Raw genomic sequence first — 19,872 nt, forward strand, 5'->3', positions numbered from 1 at the left:
TGGAAAGGGCCCAGTGCCTGCTCCAGATCTGTTGTGGCCATCAGAAATGGGCTCACCGCCTTCTCCCGCCACTAATATAAAAAATCAAGGTGTGAGATGGGAGGCTGATCTCTCCATCTCGGCTCAAATTCAACAGGTCTCCGCTACTTGCTTCAGGAAATTGAGAAACCTCCGCAAATGTTTACATTTCCTGCCAGAAGATTGCCGCAAATCCGTAGTCGATGCCACAGTGACATCCAGGCTGGACTATGCAAATGGCTTATACATTGGCCTGCCTAAATATTCGATTAGACGTCTCCAGATGGTGCAGAATGCGGCTGCAAGACTGATTAGACGTATTCCTTTCCGGCATCATGTCTCTCCGCACCTACATGAGCTTCATTGGCTCCCAGTAGCCAAAAGAATCGAATTTAAGGCAATGACTCTGGCCTACCGGGCCCTTAAGGGAAAATGTCTCAGTTATCTTAAACAAAGACTAAGTAAAATCGATCCCTGCGGTCAAATTCTCAGAATTTGCTTTGTACTCCCCGCTTTGCAAAAGCCCGTTTGGGTGGTAGAGCGTTTGCAGTAAGAACGGCCAAAATGTGGAATGCCCTGCCTGGGAACCTCTGCCAAGCTAACACAGAGACCTGTTTCAGAAAAGCGCTGAAGAGATGGCTCTTTAGTCTTGACTAGGCTTGGGTTCAGTGCCTAAACCTCCCTGCGCGTAATGCCTGCTGCTAGAGCGCCGGGACACCTCTGTTTTTGAGGTAGCTGTTTGCGCAATACAAGCTCCAGTATTATTATTATTATTATTATGATAACTTAGGCCTTCCGCCATGTCAGTTTCTCAATTACATATGTATTAAAAAAGTACTAGGCACTCAGTTCCAAACCTGTATACTTGAACCCACTTCACACGAAGTATATAAGATGCTTCACACCATGGGCAAAGGCGGCAAACTAGTTCAGTGGTTTCATAAAGCGTTTTTCCTGCATTGGGACCAATCCAGAGCCCCTCTTCGAGGTACTTAGGAATCACACCTAGCATACCGAATGGTGCAAAATATTGGAATACCCCCACAAAGTGTCCATTTTAAGTATGTTGAATTCTATATCTTGAACTGAGACTACCTCACACCTAATCGTATAAATAAAATTAACTCTGGGGCAGATTCTAACGGCCTGACTCACTAAGGTGAAGTTAGACCAAAAGCCCAACTGTACTACTTTTTGGTATTCACAAAGGTAAGTTAGACTTTCGGTCCAAGTTAGACTTTTGGTCTAACTTTACCTTTGTGACTCAGGCCTTAAGTTTTGACCTTAAGTCCAAGGGCCTGATTGACAAAGGTAAAGTTGTGTCAAAATTCTAATTTAGACCAAAAGTCGAACTTACCTTTGTGAGTACCGAAAAGTAGTAAAGTTAGACTTCCAGTTTAAGTTAGACTTTTGGTCTAACTTTACCTTTGTGACTCAGGCCTTAAGTTTTGACCTGAAGTCTAAGGGCCTGATTCACAAAGGTGAAGTTGTGTCAAAAGTCTAATTTAGACCAAAAGTCGAACTTACCTTTGTGAGTACCGAAAAGTAGTAAAGTTAGACTTCCAGTTTAAGTTAGACTTTTGGTCTAACTTTACCTTTGTGACTCAGGCATTAAGTTTTGACCTGAAGTCTAAGGGCCTGATTCACAAAGGTGAAGTTGGGTCAAAAGTCTAATTTAGACCAAAAGTCGAACTTACCTTTGTGAGTACCGAAAAGTAGTAAAGTTAGACTTCCAGTCTAAGTTAGACTTTTGATCTAACTTTACCTTTGTGTATCAGGCCCTAAGTGTCTGACTTGCTGCACATGTTTTGGTCCTGTCCTTCTCTTTCCTCATCTTGGGTTGGTATTATCGAGTTAGTAACAAACACAACAGGATGTACACTGATAACTTCCTCCCAAGTGGTTTTGCCCGGCTCATTTCCCTGCCCTAAAGTGGAAAAAGCCTCCACTAAACGTGCAGATATTGCTTTACTGCTGGGGAAGCGTAATATCACGATTCATTGGAAGAGTTACCTTCCTCCAACCCCTGAGACATGGTGCAAAATCTTACTTCTTTGGTTTCAGTCTGAAAGCATCTAGTAGACTGAGAGAAGGGACCTGGGCTGAGGAAATATTTTATAGTACAGACCTGGGATTACGTGTGGGAGGTAAACTCCGCTTCACCAGCAGACTTCACAGAGTTTTGCCCACTCTGCGCTCCGCTTGGAACGTGGAGTTCAGCAAAAACTCTGCCAAATTCTGGGTGTCGGAGATTTTCTTGTGTGTGACTCGCCAACGTTAAGCTAGACCACCTCCCGGTAAGATTTCTCAACGTGGGTGATCGCAGCAGGTATAATGTATGTTTATTGCTTGCTTTTTCTATACTTTATATGTTTCACTTTGCTATGATTGATGCCGCCTATTTTCGTTTTGTTGGAGCAACTACTTGACCCTTTTAGTTTAATTTTACAGGAAATTCTAGTTTGGTTTAATGTTACACTATTTAGAACTATAGGCTTCTGGAGGGGGTGGGATAGGGTGTATTACTTGAGGTCTGTTTCTATATTATTGTTTGAAAAAGGAAAACAACAAATTGGTGGTCCTCGATAAATTAATTGATGGTACAGAAATAATGCTGCTACTTTGCAATGCATACTGTTATATAAATTCATCCCATCACCTTGTATGAAACGTGAATACATAAACTAACAAAGTATATTAAAACGAAAGGTAGATAATGAAAACAATGATACCATGAAGTTCACTGATGATGTCATTAATGTGCTGTTTACTATAAAAATCCCACTGTAGCCAATATGGAGGAAACCGTACATTTTGTGGGGAGCGAGAGATGCTAAAAGGGCGATCTAAACTCACCTGTGAAGAAAATGTAATCAAACTTGTTCTCCAGCAGCTGAGTGGTTTCCTCGGGTCCCCCGCGCACCACAGCAAAACAATCCTACAAAGAAGTTATGAGAGATAGTGTGAGTACTCACTGCACTATACACTGACTACAAACCTGTCTGGCGGACCGCAGCCCAAACTAAAACGTGACTCTTCAGGTAGGCCATGGTAAAGATCTGTAAGAGGTCCCTCATCCTCTCATGCAAAAGCAGTGACCCTGTCATATGTTCCACTGGCACCCCTGGAACACAGCCTCAGACAACTTCACACAACCCACATGACTTCACGTGGCCTGTAGTCTCCTCATGATCTCAGCCAATGCCACTATTTACAAAACCACCATCCATGATGCCTCTACCAGAATCAAGTCACTCTTTAAGGCAGCCAAACACTGTGCTTGCCAGATCTTCCTGTCCCATATTCAATGACCAATCATACTGCCATCAACCACTTCAAGTCACTGAGAAAATCAGGACTTGCATCAAGAAAAACACCTAGCATCCACTCTGCCTCCTACCCAAAGCTTAATTTGAGGAGGTGATTTGCAGGTGGGGCCCAGCATCACTCACATATTTAGGACAGACACTTATTTTAATTAATCAGACTTTGACTCAGAACAAGAAAGAGAAAAACACAAAAGGGGAAAGGCAGAAAAGAAAGACAGAAAACCAGCAACAAAGGGAGACTTCTGGGATATAAAAGAACATGTAGAAGTGAGATAGGGGGCTGCTGGTGGATGAAGGAGGCATGAGGTGGAGTCAAGACTACGCAAGCTCGGTATTCATCACCCTGACATTCAATAGTGTGGGGTGCGGTCTTCTGAGCAAACCTTTGGGAAATGGCACTTATTCTTTTACAAGTTAAGCACTGCTCCTACCCAACTCAAAACACCTTCAAGTGGGCAGCTTTCAACCTCGTGTTTCAGGACATCATCTATTTAATTAACGTCACTCTCACCAAAGACTACAGTCGATCCTCTTTCATCGTGATATCTTCCATGGAGATGCCCTCACACCTCACCTCAACATCACGAATACCTTCCTCAGACAAGGAAGCTTTTCAGGTGACCTCAGAAGAGGACTAATCACTCATGCTGAAAAAGCCCACCCTGGACTAGATGATTTCACAACTATCCTAAGTGGCACTGGTATGCCCAGACGTGAGTCCTGTGCTCTCTGCATCACTAGAACCAAGCTGTACCCGGCTGATGAGCCCATAACTAGGGCAAAACCGGTCCTGGGTTGGTTGTGTTCCAATTCAGGTAGGACCTGGCCTGGCAGTTCGGGCTGGACTGTTCCCTTGGGGCACAGGGTCAAGACTGATTTGCATATGGCTGGGTCCAAACTGAGGTTGCGTGGTGAGCAAAAGAACAATGGGTTGGGATGTTACCCGAGCTATTGCCAGTGGTTAGACTTTTTGCAAGCAACCTCTTACAACCCACCAGAAATATCATTGAGCAGACAGTCTTCAATGAGTTTAAAGATCAGCAAGAACAAACATCTACAGAGCTACCAATCTAGCTTCAGGTCTCACCGTACCACAAAGACTGGTTGACTTTGAGTCGTCGACAATGCCTTATGACACGTACTTCTTGACCGTACTTAACCTCTCTGCCTACTTCGACTCAGTGAACCCTAAAGCCCCAAATCACAGGTGCATATATACATGAACATCACTGACACTGTCATGTAATTTTTCAAATCTGCCCTCTCCGTCACTAATTCATCCATATGTGAACTACAATATCCCAGAAACGGTCCATCTTTTGAGGTGCACCCCAAGGGGCATACGTTCTCCCATGTTCTTCATCCTCTGCTTGGATCCCATTGGCACCCTATCCATAGACAGCAACTTCAAAATCAGTAAGTTCACTGATAGCACAAAACTCTACCAGAAGGCCTGCGCCCATGAGATGTTGTGACAAATATTCTGGACCGATCGCACTCCGCGCAGTCCAACTAAGGCTGAATTCATGCCATTTGAAAAAGCAACAAAACAATCCCGAACTGAAGGCAGCCTTTCGACATAAACTTGGAAAGCTTCCCCTCCAGCAGACACCCCCAACTAATTCAGATGTGTTCACCCTGGACACCAACCTCTCCTTCAAAGAACACAGAGAAAAAAACAAGATAGCATGATTCCAGCTCTCCTGCTGAAGAATGTGGGACTCTCTGCACCTCAGAACCAACTTCAGAACAGCCTTAGCCCTCTAGCACCTGGAGGATGCCCCACCCTGCGCTGCATTGGATGCCACAAGAATGTTGGTTGCCCTCACACCCCACATCTGAAGCCCACCATCCCTGCCCAGAGACTAACTTCCATCACAGCCATGACAGCAAGAGTGCATTCTTCAAACAACAATGTTTCCCTCAGAGCTGTAGAGCAAGAAGATGCATAAGTCCTAGGTCCTGACCTGGTTAAGTGGTCTGCCACAGGGACTCAGGCTGCCCCTCACCTCTGCAGCCCCACAGGGTGAGAACACACTAGGGGTTCCCTGGTTTGTGTTCAAAGGACACATGGCCCAGCATGCACGCTGCGCTGTTCATGTTCGAACAGGACAAAGTCTGACTTGAATACAGTTTGTCCCCCTCTATAGCAGAGCAGCGACAACAATGGAATGCAAAGTGCCTAGAATAACTTCCAGCTGTTCAAACTGAGGCCAGTCCTTTCATCCTTCCTTCTTTGTTGTCTACTAAGCCGGAGCAGGTTTTATCATGGTAGATGGCTAAAGGCGCTCCTCTGCAACCATATGGAGTTTGTTCTCTCTGGGTCATTTCGGTGCATGACCAGATAATGAGGGACACTTCCCGCCTGAAGTTCACCATGTGAACTGGAGTTTGTCAAGGAGAGGCGTGCCACCCATTACCTTTAGCAACTATCTCCACTCCAAGTCAAGACAACCACAGCCTCTTCCACAATGGTCCATCTATACATCCACACTTGCTTCTCACATTCAGTGCTCGAGTATTTAGGAAGAAGTGAGGGTAAAAGCTGGGGCACATCCAGAGAGGCATGGGACTGATCCGGAGAAGCAAGATTGAGCAAGTAATGGGGCGCTGTGGACTACTCCGCGTCTGTGTCAAGGGAAGAGAGCAGAGAGCCCACCACATTAACTTCTTCAGAATCATCTAAAAGCAGCTGGAGGCAGCAAACATCTGGACCCCAAAATGACACTTCAAGCCTGAAGAAGCTGTCAAACGGTATCAGATCCAGTAACACCAGTGGAATCGTAATGTTTAAAGGATATCTACTTCAAACACTGCTGAGGTCTTCACATCCGTCTACAATGACATCTGACGGCTTCTGGGCTTCCAGTGAAGACACCTCTACCAAGACTTTCTCCCAAAGCAGGATCAAAGGGACATCCGGATGATGCTGGAAATATTTACATTATTCTACTTCAGTATGTTACTCATTTTATCTAGTAATAGGAAATGAATGAGGGAAGGCCCGGTTTGGCATCTGGATTTTCATGCCACCAATCTCTTGTAAATAGGCTTTTAAAGTGTTTTAATGGCTCATGCCACCCGCCTGATGCACTTCCGCTTTAACCACCCTCTGGACCCCCTATGCCAATCTCTTTCTGACTAGGCAGCCAAAAGTGAAAGTAACTACAATGCTTTCACTAGCACATCGACTCCCCTCCTTTCTACTGACATCAGTGTGAACTGAGGCCCCTTCCCTCTCCTCGGGGGGCTCTAAAACTGCCCTACTATCCGTTCAATCAGGACCGCCTCTTGCTCTGTGCCCTGTTTGATTCTGCCTGTGACAGCAGATTCCATCCCCCCAGCTGTAAGAGGTCTCTACAGCCCCCAGCGCCTCCCAGCCTACCCGCACGCGGGGAGCATGCTGGGGTCAGCGTCTGAGGTTCACACCGCTTTCTGAACTGCTCTATGTTAGCAGTTGGGAATGGCGGGGCCCTGTTCTCTCGCCGCCTCCCACTTGTTCTTTGCGGTCTGCATTTCTTTGGGTTCGACGGTGAGTGCGCTTCCACCGCATACCTGCCTGCATGCCATAGGGGTCAGACTCTCTCCATTCCTGCACCCCTTAGAGTACCCCGACAACTGCATGCACTCCCTGTAGCCTCATCGCATTAGGTGCGGTGGGTGACAGTGAAGACGCGTCCACCCCATACCTGCCTGCATGCCCATAGGGATCAGACTCACCCCTTCTCCATTCCTCCACCCCTTAGCGTACCCCGACAACGTTACGTACTCACTATAGCCTCAGTGCGTTAGGCGCGGCATGTAGTGCTCAGACACAGTTCCACCAACCTGGTGGGCGCCCCCGTCACCCCCTCCCTCCAGTCCATTAAGGGTAACGTCTGCATTCCCTTGCAGTTACATTTCTTTGAGAGCACTCCATAGGTTGGCCCTGATCTCGGTGTCTTGATTTTGTTTTATTTTATTCTGCTCCATCCATCCACCAGTGGCACCGGGTGCCTGTTGCATCTCCAGTGGCACCGGGGTGCCTGTTGCATCCACCAGTGGCACCGGGGTGCCTGTTGCATCCACCAGTGGCACCGGGGGCCTGTTGCATCTCCAGTGGCACCGGGGTGCCTGTTGCATCCACCAGTGGCACCGGGGTGCCTGTTGCATCCACCAGTGGCACCGGGGTGCCTGTTGCATCTCCAGTGGCACCGGGGTGCCTGTTGCATCTCCAGTGGCACCGGGGTGCCTGTTGCATCCACCAGTGGCACCAGGGTGCCTGTTGCATCCACCAGTGGCACCGGGATGCCTGTTGCATCTCCAGTGGCACCGGGGTGCCTGTTGCATCTCCAGTGGCACCGGGATGCCTGTTGCATCTCCAGTGGCACCGGGGTGCCTGTTGCATCCACCAGTGGCACCGGGATGCCTGTTGCATCTCCAGTGGCACTGGGGTGCCTGTTGCATCTCCAGTGGCACCGGGGTGCCTGTTGCATCCACCAGTGGCACCGGGATGCCTGTTGCATCCACCAGTGGCACCGGGGTGCCTGTTGCATCTCCAGTGGCACCGGAGTGCCTGTTGCATCTCCAGTGGCACCGGGGTGCCTGTTGCATCCACCAGTGGCACGTGCCTGTTGCATCCACCAGTGGCACCGGGGTGCCCGTTGCATCTCCAGTGGCACCGGGGTGCCTGTTGCATCTCCAGTGGCACCGGGGTGCCTGTTGCATCCACCAGTGGCACCGGGGTGCCTGTTGCATCCACCAGTGGCACCGTGGCCTGTTGCATCCACCAGTGGCACCGGGGTGCCTGTTGCATCTCCAGTGGCACCAGGGTGCCTGTTGTATCCACCAGTGGCACCGGGGTGCCTGTTCCATCCACCAGTGGCACCTGGGTGCCTGTTGCATCTACCAGTGGCACCGGGGTGCCTGTTGCATCTCCAGTGGCACCGGGGTGCCTGTAGCATCCACCAGTGGCAATGGGGTGCCTGTTGCATCTCCAGTGGCACCAGGGTGCCTGTTGCATTTACCCGTGGCACCGGGGTGCCTGTTGCTCTGCTTCTTTGACGCTCAGCAGGCGCTGTCTCGTCGATGACCTATCTGTGTTTGGACATTAGTTATTCACTTGTGTTCTATCACTATGGCCCACATATTGCCTACCCTTTTACAGCTGCTTTACAAGTGCCAGGATGTATATATGCTAAACATTCAATTTTTCCTACACATGATACATAGAGTCAACTGTATATATATTTTTATGCACATATGACTGTGAATTACAGCCACACTTGCCCCCCTCTGACCTCTTTTAGGTTTTGGAACCCACCTCGAGTGCGCCGAGGATGAGTTGCCACTAGCTCCCCTAACAAATCGGGTAAGCTCTGGAACAGTTTTTTCATTATTACCGTAGCCATTGCATTTCTGTGAACCCTATTAACTGGCACGGCATCAAAGGAGTGTTTTCGATATGTTGTTTATGCTTGGCATTTTTTATATATAGGGACGACGCTGAACATCATCCCACCACGACTGATGTACTAAGCCATCAGTGGCTTGTATCCTTTTCACACCAACCTCAGTTGGTATAGTGTCAGTTTCACATACTTTTTCTTTCATTTGTTCCTGAAGAAAGCCACAGCACCTTCATGGAGAGCACTTAGGCTGAAACATGTCGACCCTGTGAGAAGCTGGCCTGATATATGCTGTCCACTAGTTCTAGTGGGCGCCTTGTATCAGTCCAAACAACCCCTTTTGGTGATAGGTTAAAGGCAACCCTTATTGAAAGCTATCCTAGTGGTAGCTATGGAGAGCAGCCTTAAGGCTAAGTCTCGAAGGAATGTAAAGCAGCTTGTTTTACCAGTCTATAATCTCTTGAGTGATCAAATGAAAGGACAACCACACCAGGTATATATTTAAAATATATGTATTTAGGATAAAACACACCCCTCTAGTCTCTTTATGAGACTGGAGTTCGAAGTACTTAATTTACAAGTTAGCAATCAACAGTAATAGCACAAATACACGTTTGGGCGCTAGGGGCGTACCAAACCATATACCAATAAAGTGGTATAAGAACCACGACTGAACTAGACACAAGGCCTAGAGCCTGTAGAATCATTGGGACCCCAAGGAACCAACCAAGGTTGTGACACAGGGGACCCACGGGGACTGCGTGTAGTGTGTAAACACAACCGCGGGTTCCCGTTAGCTTCTATGGGCAATGTCGCGGTTGGAAATTTAAAGATTAGGGACACTTAGAATCGAGTCAGGACCAAACTATTTTAGACTTAAGAAGTTCTAGGGCTAGCACCCACGGGAGCACCGGAGTACTCGAGTTACCTCACCCAGGTAAAACAAGCTGCTTTAGGTGTCTTTTGGTGTCAGGTCGCGTCGTCGATTACAATGGAAGCTGGCGAAGAACTGCTGCTGCCGTGAAGAGGAGAAGTGTCCGAAGAGATCCAAGCCTGGATCTAGGATGGAAGGAACCTGAAAGCAGAGGGGACAGAGTCTGGGTCACTAGCCAGTGGCCGAGAGCAGAATGGACCAATGCCCAAAGATGTTGGGTTCTTCAGGTGAGTTGATGGGTGTCTTGACTCTTCAGCCACAAGGTCCAGAAGGCGCCGATGATGGCCAGGAACTGGATTCGAGCTGCCCACGAAGTCTGTCAAGTGCTGCGGTGTCGGCAACCAGATTGGACCCAACAAGCCTTGGCAACGGCAAGTCACTGGAAAGCAGAGAAAGGACTGCGGTGCAGACCAGCAAGGTCTGAGGGACTCACCCAGCAAGGGTAAGTCGGGGCACGTCTGGAGCAACCAGGAAATCCCAAATAGAAGAGGAGTTGCCTTCGTGGGGACCTACTAGCCAACGGGCTAGCGATCGCGAAGGAGCCTCGAGCGGTTGCACTTGAAACTGGCCCACGGGTCACTCGTGGAGTGGAGGCCAGCAATCTTCGGTGCAGGAGGTGCTCAAGGCTGGGGCTACTTGGAGCCCAAAGCACAACTTCAAAGAATTCCCAGAAGATAGTGTTGCTGCAAAAGTTCACGGTGTCCAGGGGTCACGGTCCGCGTCACCTACGATAGCCACGGGCCTCAGCTTTGCTGTGGACTCAGGGTAATCTTGGGGAAGTCTGGAAATCCACCTCTGGTGATGCAAAGACTTCGGTGTCCAGCGGGAGCTTCAGCGATGCAGACCGGTCAGTTGCTTCTTTGGTGCCTGCCATGCAGGGGAGTCACTCCTTGACCCCAAGGGAGATTTCTTCAGTCTTCTAGTCAGGATAGAACGTCGAAGGTCCAGGATATATGTTGCAGAGTTTCGTCCAGGGTAATCTAAAGTCTCAAGGACCGGGTTCCCATACTTATACAAAGTTTGGGGGTTGGACATACTCTAGGGACCCACCTATGGGAGGGTTTGGAAAGAGGGGTGGTTACACCCATTTCCTTTGTCCAGTTTTGCGCCAGAGCAGGGGCAGGTAGCCCCTACAACCGGTTTGAACTGGACTATGCACAGGGACACCAAGTATGCCCCCAGTGCAGGACTTCAAAGCACCAGAGAGTGCTCCCCCCCAGCCCCAATACACATCTGCCTGTCTGGGGAAGATGGTTACACCTCCCTATGACAGGAAACCTATTGTCCAGGCCTCCCCTGCCGGAGTTTCGGTCAGCAGCAGTAGGCCAGACCCGTGTCTGTGACAGAGGCATCCATTTTGTGATGGCAGGGCTCTAGAAAGTCCTACCGGGTTAGACCAGTGTGAACTTGTCTCTCCCTCTAGAAGGGTGGAATGCAACCCCGCCGACAGAACTGGCAGGGGGGGGGGGGGGTAGTATTTCAAAGCGTTTGACACCAAACACGACATGTTTCCGTGCAGCCATCCCAAAGTTAGCATTTACTGCGAGGTTATAATCCACTTATGAGTATATGGTCAGGCTGCACCACAAACAGCGTCAGAGGAGGTACTCCGAACGCTGCAGAGGGGCTCTGCTCATGCAGGGGCACCCTCTCACATAAAAACCAAGCACTCTGCCTTCAGGATTGTTAACGCCTGCCATAGGAGTGACTTATAGGTTTTATATGTGTGTGCAATGGTAGTGATATAGGTAGCCTATACCATTGAAAGGGGTGCAAGCACACCCTTACCCAGGCTGCAGTAGCAGACCTGTGGTGCCATTTTGGAGTGCTTCCCAGGGGTGGCATAATACATGCTTCAGCCCCTGGTAGGCCTCTGACCTAGGTACATAGTATACCATATACTAGGGGCTTATAAGGCACTCCAGAATCCAATTAGATATGTACATGGAAACCATTTTAGAGAGGAAGCAGCTAGGCTGTGGTCCTGATTAGCAGGGCCACAGCCAGACTAAGTTTGAAAAACAGTGAAACACCAGCAAAAAGTGGGGGTACCCATGTGAGGCAGAGCCTACTCTCCTACAGACTCTATGACCACATTGAACCATGCTAGGTTAAATTCTCCATGTTCTATTGAAATTGTTCTCTAACATACTAGGGAGTTAGTCTCAACTTCACACTCACCACTTCTACACACTCCCTCCACACCTGGCTCATCCGAAGGTTTTAGTATACCTCTTGGTAACCACAACTAAAAACATCCCTAAGCTCCTCCCTCACATTGAGGGGGTTGTAGCCCGCACTGCGACCAGGTTCACAGTGCGAGGAGGTTCCCGATGATGAAGCATGCCACCCACGGGTGGGTGAGGGAATTCGTCCTATAAAAGGGAATCCCCCACACTCCGCTCCTACTTTTTTTTGACCCGGGTGCTGCTAATTTACATTAGAGGGGAGTCACCCCCTGCTGGTTGGTAAATCTTCTCAGGCCTTTTTGTGTGTATACAGGTCCACCAAGGTTGGCATGATTTCACCTTAGACGTCTTCCAGGCTTGTGGCTCTGCAACATCCCAGACCTAGAGGTAATGGTCAGGTTTTTTTTTTCAAATAGGGTTATCATGTTTAGTAGAACAAACTTCAGGATGAATGAAACGCTTGAGGGGTTGCAGTAGATTCCTTCAAGACACATCTAAGAAGCTGATTTAAGGGTTCTCCCTAGTTTCTGCAGTCGCTTCATGACAAATACTGCCACACTAAAAACAAAAGGTATCACACCTTGTCGAGATAGCGAGGCACCAGATCGGACACCAGCTTCTCCATATGCGTGCTGATCTCTGATGGCTTCAGGATGCTGCAGTTTCCTATAAGGGAAAAAAGAAACATTCAAGTCAGACAATTCCTGGAGGTCACAGGCATTCCTAATGGGTAGACAGAAGTCAATGTTCTCCAAGTCTGCAGATGACTCGATTGTGAGGTGTAGCTTTCTACCCAGCCTGGGCACTCGCAATGACTACACCACACATGGAGAGTAGTTATGCGTGTCTTCTTTATTCTTCAGCGTGTAAGCAAGAACTCAACGTTCTAAACCTGCATTCAGTTCATTACCCTTCAATGCTTATGTCACAGGACTACGTAGTCCATCAGGAATCAAAAGAGTTTTGTCATTTCTTATTTACACAACACTACACAGTGTATGATATGTTGTGTTTAGTTGTACTACAGGTACTTGTGTAGCACACGCCTGCCAAAATGTCTGAATGCCCAGATGAGATTTCATTAATTGCTCTGGATTTTCTGGAATTCCTGTAAGCAAACACTTCTAAGATGATAACCCACCTGAGATTGACAGGCTTAGTGAAAAAGCTAATTGTGCCAACCTGCACAAGGGTAGTGGGAGTCTGAGGCAGTTCTAGGTTTGGCATTGAGGGTGGCATTCTACCAGAAGGGTGGACTCTGGCACTGTGACCACAATGTTTGCGCTTGGCAGTGGGCAAGATAATGGAGCAGGAAGGGCAGTGGGAGAGCGTGGTGTCAGTGTAGCAATGTACATACTGGGGGGGTAGCTGTTCCTACAAAGATGTGAAGGGGGGGAGAGAGAGAGAGAAACCAGTAAAGGGTAACTGAGACCACCCAATTGGAAGTCAATATAGGAGAGAAGGGGAATTACTCCTTGAGTATTTAGTGCCCTCACACACCCTTGCAGCTGTCATGCTTCCTCGTGGGGGTGGCGCTGCAGTCCCTCACGGGACCCGCAAGAGGGCTCTTTAGCGGAGATCTTTTGAGGAGTCGCTGCAGTTGTGCATGGGGGTGTGTGGGCCTAGACAAGTGAGGTGAGTGAATGTTAAAATGACTAAATGGAACCCTGAACGTGGATTTTAATTCACGGGTCCAGATAGACGGTTAAAAACGTAGTGGATCCTGGAGCTCCTCTTTGGAAAGAATGTAGAGGGCGGACGTGTAACTCACCGCTGCTCTCAGGATGTGTGCTGTGGTGTCAGCGAGGTATATCTAGAATAGGGTCAACATGCTTCGCACTCAGTGATGGTCCATAAGGGATCCTCTAGCGCTTCGTCAGGACCGGTTAAGGAAGTGAGAGTGTAGTGATGTCAAAAAAAGGAAAGAACAGGCTCCAGGGAAAAACCTGTGAACCTGTAGTACCTTGATTAAAGGAAAAATGCATCCAAGTGCTGTAAGGCACTCTAATTGTAGGGGCCTATACCCAACCCCAGGATTCTTGAGGAAGGGCTACATCAGCAGCGTCTAAGTTGTAGGCCGAGGAAGTTTGCTCGCCTGTGAATGGGTGGATAGGCCCCTACATTTAGAGTGCCTTACAGCGCTTGGATGCATTTTTCCTTTAATCAAGGTACTACAGGTTCACAGGTTTTTCCCTGGAGCCTGTTTTTTCCTTTTTTTGACATCACTACACTCTCACTTCCTTAACCGGTCCTGACGAAGCGCTATAGGATCCCTTATGGACCATCACTGAGCGTGAAACATGTTGACCCTATTCTAGATGTACCTCGCTGACACCACAGCACACATCCTGAGAGCAGCGGTGAGTTACACGTTCGCCCTCTACATTCTTTCCAAAGAGGAGCTCCAGGATCCACTACGTTTTTAACCGTCTATCTGGACCCGTGAATTAAAACCCAGGTTCAGGGTTCCATTTAGTCATTTTAACATTCACTCACCTCACTTGTCTAGGCCCACACACCCCCATGCACAACTGCAGCGACTCCTCAAAAGATCTCCGCTAAAGAGCCCTCTTGCGGGTCCCGTGAGAGACTGCAGCGCCACCCCCACGAGGAGCTACGCCCCATTATGAAGCATGACACCTGCAAGGGTGTGTGAGGGCACTAAATACTCAAGGAGTAATTCCCCTTCTCTCCTATATTGACTTCCAATTGGGTGGTCTCAATTACCCTTTACTGGTTTCTCTCTCTCTCTCCCCCTTTCCTATCTTTTTAGGAACAGCTACCCCCAGTATGTACATTTAACTCTAGAGGAGCACGGGTACTGGATCTCTAGCTTTCCAACTTAGCTCCTAGTCCCCCCTTCTTTCTGAGTTCTCGGCGTCAGTGTAGCAATGACACAACATGTTGCATGCAGTGAGCTGTCATCAGTGTGTTGGGCGAAGAGATAAAGGGAAGGGTTGTGGAGGTGGGTGTTTTAAGGTTAGCCCACTACACTATAACAGCAAAGGTAAGACAGGGGCAGTGGCGCAGGAAAGGAGAGCAGAGGGTGTAGTCTGGTGGTGAGGGAAATGTATTGCCACTTATTGGTCCCCTCTGGCTGTGCACACTGGGAGCGGTTCATTGAGGGACCACTCTGGGGCCAAGCGGAGGATAGAATGGGGCAGATGAAAGCTGAATAAAAACTCAATACCAGTGGGGTTCAGCTCTGGGGCTTTGACAGATGTAACAAACAAAGGCGTCCATATGCTAGCAGACGGGGTGATGCATGGCAGATTTTGCACAGACTGGCATTATGTGTGCCCTTTTTGGGGTGTGTTTGCATGGTAACATTGGTGAGGAAAATGTTACACACTTTCTGGTGGAGTTTCCAGGGTGCAGTAATTGTGCCTCGTTAACCAGGAAGGATGAAACTTGTTGTTGGTAAGGTGGATGTTATTGATTTCTTCGAGGTTTGATTATTCTTCTCAAGGTGGTTATGTGAGACCTTGTTGAAGACAGCCAGGTCATGAATTGTAGGATGGCAGTCAGGGTGAGGAGGGCTGTAGCAGGGTGCCGAAGGGACTACCTAGTGCTTGAGACTTTTCCAGAAGGCAGAGTAGTATGCAGAGGAGTCTGGGGGCAGACTTGGACTTCTACCTGTGAGATGGTGTAGGAGTGATGATTGTTGGATGGTGAAGGAGCGATCGCTGTAGGAAGGTGTAGGAGCCCTGTCTGTGAGATGGTGTAGGAGCGCTGGCTGTGGGACAGTGTAGGTGCGCTGGCTGTGGGACGGTGTAGGAGCGTTGGCTGTGGGACGGTGTAGGAGAGTTGGCTGTGGGACGGTGTAGGTGCGCTGGCTGTGGGACGGTGTGGGAGCTCTGGCTGTGGGACGGTGTAGGTGGCTGGCTGTGGGACAGTGTAGGTGCGCTGGCTGTGGGACGGTGTAGGTGCGCTGGCTGTGGGACGGTGTAGGTGGGCTGGCTGTGGGACAGTGTAGGAGCGCTGGCTGTGGGACGGTGTAGGAGCTCTGGCTGTGGGATGGTGTAGGAGCTCTGGCTGTGGGATGGTGTAGAAGCGCTGGCTGTGGGACGGTGTAGGAGCGCTGGCTGTGGGGATGGTGTAGGAGCGCTGGCTGTGGGACGGTGTAGGAGCGCTGGCTGTGGGATGGTGTAGGAGCGCTGGCTGTGGGACAGTGCAGGAGCGCTGGCTGTGGGACGGTGTAGGAGCGCTGGCTGTGGGACGGTGTAGAAGCGCTGGCTGTGGGACGGTGTAGGAGCGCTGGCTGTGGCATGGTGTAGGAGCTCTGGCTGTGGGACGGTGGAGGAGCGCTGGCTGTGGAATGGTGTAGGAGCTCTGGCTGTGGGACGGTGTGGATGCGCTGGCTGTGGGGATGGTGTAGGAGCGCTGGCTGTGGGACGGTGTAGGAGCGCTGGCTGTGGGATGGTGTAGGAGCGCTGGCTGTGGGATGGTGTAGGAGCGCTGGCTGTGGGACGGTGTAGGAGAGTTGGCTGTGGGATGGTGTAGGAGCTCTGGCTGTGGGATGGTGTAGGAGCGCTGGCTGTGGGATGGTGTAGGAGAGTGGGCAGTGGGACAGTGTAGGAGCGTTGGCTGTGGGATGGTGTAGGAGCTCTGGCTGTGGGATGGTGTAGGAGCTCTGGCTGTGGGACGGTGGAGGAGCGCTGGCTGTGGGATGGTGTAGGAGCTCTGGCTGTGGGATGGTGTAGGAGCGCTGGCTGTGGGACGGTGTTGGAGCGCTGGCTGTGGGACGGTGTAGGAGCGCTGGCTGTGGGACGATGTAGGAGCACTGGTTGTGGAAAGGTGTGAGAGTTCTGGCTGTGGGATAGTATTGGATTGCTGGCCAGAGGATGGTGCAGGAGTGTTGGCTGTGGGACATAGTAGGAGTGTTTGCTATGAATTGGTGAAGGAGCATTGGCACTGGGATGGGGAAGAATTGATGGCTTTCGAATGGTGTAGAAGTGCTGGTGTGTGATGGTGAAGAAAATCATTGTGCATTAGTGTAGGAGCATTGCCTGTGGGATGGTGCAGGAGCATTGACTGTGGGATGGTGCAGGAGTGTTGACTGCATTAGTGTAGGAGACTTGGCTGTGGGACAGTGTAGGAGCGTTGACTGTGCATTAGTGTAGGTGCGCTGCCTGTGGGTTGGTGCAGGAGCATTGACTGTGGGATGGTGCAAGAGCGCTGACTGTGGGAATGGTGCAGGACCGTTGACTGCATTAGTGTAGGAGAGCTGGCTGTGGGATGGTGCAGGAGTGTTGACTGCATTAGTGTAGGAGGGCTGACTGTGGGATGGTGCAGGATCGTTGACTGTGCATTAGTGTAGGGGTGCTGGCTGTGGGATGGTGCAGGAGCGTTGACTGCATTAGTGTAGGAGAGCTGGCTGTGGGATGGTACAGGAGCGTTGTCTGTGCATTAGTGTAGGTGCGCTGGCTGTGGGATGGTGCAGGAGCGTTGTCTGTGCATTAGTGTAGGTGCGCTGGCTGTGGGACGGTGTAGGAGCGTTAACTGTGGGACGGTGTAGGAGCGTTGACTGGGATGGTGCAGGCGCGTTGACTGTGCATTAGTGTCGGAGCGCTGACTGTGGGAATGGTGCAGGAGCGTCGAATGCATTAGTGTAGGTGCGCTGTTTGTGGGATGGTGCAGGAGCGTTGACTGTGCATTAGTGTAGGAGCGCTGACTGTGGGAATGGTGCAGGAGCGTTGACTGCATTAGTGTAGGTGCGCTGCCTGTGCGATGGTGCAGGAGCATTGACTGTGGGAATGGTGCAGGACCGTTGACTGCATTAGTGTAGGAGAGCTGGCTGTGGGATGGTGCAGGAGCGTTGACTGCATTAGTGTAGGAGCATTGACTGTGGGATGGTGTAGGAGCGTTGACTGTGCATTAGTGTAAGAGCGCTGACTGTGGGAATGGTGCAGGACCGTTGACTGCATTAGTGTAGGAGCATTGACTGTGGGATGGTGCAGGAGCTTTGACTGTGCATTAGTGTAGGTGCGCTGGCTGTGGGATGGTGCAGGAGCGTTGACTGTGGGATGGTGCAGGAGCGTTTACTGTGCATTAGTGTAGGAGGGCTGCCTGTGGGACGGTGTAGGAGCGTTGACTGTGGGATGGTGCAGGAGCGTTGCCTGTGCATTAGTGTAGGTGCGCTGGCTGTGGGATGGTGCAGGAGCGTTGAATGTGCATTAGTGTAAGAGCGCTGACTGTGGGAATGGTGCAGGACCGTTGACTGCATTAGTGTAGGAGAGCTGGCTGTGGGATGGTGCAGGAGCGTTGACTGTGCATTAGTGTAGGTGCGCTGGCTGTGGGATGGTGCAGGAGCGTTGACTGTGGGATGGTGCAGTAGCGTTGACTGTGCATTAGTGTAGGAGGGCTGCCTGTGGGACAGTGTAGGAGCGTTGACTGTGGGATGGTGCAGGAGCATTGACTGTGCATTAGTGTAGCAACCACCTCAAGTGCATCCTACTCAACACCCGCTCCGTCCACAGACACACCATCGAACTCTGGAACCTCCTCGACACCACAGCTCCTGATGTCGCCTTCCTCACGGAAACCTGGATGAACGACTCCTCAGCGCCAGACATCGCCATCGCCATCCCAGAGGGTTACAAGATCACCCGAAGAGACCGAGGCAACCAGACTGGAGGAGGCATCGCCATCATCTACAGGGACACCATCCGCATCACGACCAACACCGACGACACCCTGACAACCGCCGAACACCTGCACTTCCAGATCCACACGGACCCCAAAACCACCCTCAGAGGCACCCTCATCTACCGACCCCCGGGACCACGTACACAATTCAGCGAAGACATCGCCGACTTCATCAGCCCGCACGCCCTCCCCTCCGCTGACTACATCCTCCTGGGGGACATCAACTTCCACCTGGAGAACAACAACGACCGCAACACCAACACCCTGCTTGACAACCTCGCCAACCTCGGACTCAAGCAGCTGGTGACCACCCCCACCCACCTCGCCGGACACACACTCGACGCTGTCTTCTCATCCAGCAAGGACATCGTCTTCAGCCACGCCACCGGACTCCACTGGACGGACCACAGCTGCGTCCACTTCACCTTCAGAAGATCCACGATCCACCACCACCAGCAACAGGTTGCTCGAAGAAACTGGAACAAGATCACAGCAGACCAGCTCGCCGCTTCCCTGAGCCAGCACCCTCCCACCAGCTCAGCGAACCCCAGCCAGGCCGCCGACAACCTCATGAAGTGGATCAGCAACTGCGCAGACGACCTCGCCCCACTGAGGACCCCGCCGAGCAGACCCGGCAGCAAGAAGGCCCCATGGTTCACCGACGAACTCAAGAGCTCCAAGAAGAACTGCCGAGCCCTCGAGAAAGCCTGGAGAAGGGAGCCAACACCGGACAACATGACCACCCTCAAGCTCGCCACCCGGAAGCACCATCAACTGATCCACGCCACCAAGAAAACAGCATTCAAGGACCGGCTGGACAACAACGCACACAACTGCAAGGAACTCTTCAACATCGTGAAAGAGCTCTCCAACCCCAACGCCGGAAACAACGACATCACCCCGTCGCAAGACCTCTGCAACTCCCTCGCCTCCTACTTCCACAACAAGATCGCTGACATACACAACAGCTTCAGCCCACAAACAACGCTCCCAACGACCGCACCAACGCCCCCCCACCACCACCCTCAGCGCCTGGACCCAGATCAACACAGAAGACACCATCTGCACGATGAACTCTATCCACTCCGGATCTCCGACCGACCCCTGCCCCCACCACGTCTTCAACAAGGCCGACGCTGTCATCGCACCCCACCTGCGGGACATCATCAACACCTCCTTCGACACCGCCACCTTCCCTGAGAGCTGGAAGCACGCCGAACTCAGCGCTCTACTAAAGAAACCAACAGCGGACCCCACCGAACTCAAGAATTACCGCCCCATCTCGCTCCTCCCGTTCCCAGCCAAAGTCATCGAGAAGACCGTCAACAAGCAGCTGGCCGCCTTCCTCGAGACGAATGGCGGCGTTC

At 50.8% G+C, this 19,872-nt stretch overlaps 1 protein-coding gene and 1 long non-coding RNA gene across 2 annotated transcripts in view; one reads left to right on the forward strand and one right to left on the reverse strand.

Annotated features, from left to right (window-relative positions):
* The window catches only part of LOC146839538 (uncharacterized), a 1,010,507-nt gene that overhangs the window by 468,519 nt on the left and 522,116 nt on the right, over positions 1-19,872 (forward strand). The window lies entirely within an intron of this gene.
* The window catches only part of LOC146839540 (aldehyde dehydrogenase family 3 member B1-like), a 247,132-nt gene that overhangs the window by 108,776 nt on the left and 118,484 nt on the right, over positions 1-19,872 (reverse strand). The window contains exons 5-6 of the mRNA XM_085651596.1: positions 12,438-12,523; positions 2,875-2,956 (exon numbers count right to left, since the gene is read on the reverse strand). Of these exons, the coding sequence (XP_085507722.1) occupies positions 2,875-2,956; positions 12,438-12,523 (168 nt within the window). The remainder of the gene's footprint in view (positions 1-2,874; positions 2,957-12,437; positions 12,524-19,872) is intronic.

Source organism: Triturus cristatus, chromosome 4_1, assembly GCF_964204655.1.
Source record: "Triturus cristatus chromosome 4_1, aTriCri1.1, whole genome shotgun sequence".
Taxonomy (NCBI): Eukaryota; Metazoa; Chordata; class Amphibia; order Caudata; family Salamandridae; genus Triturus; species Triturus cristatus.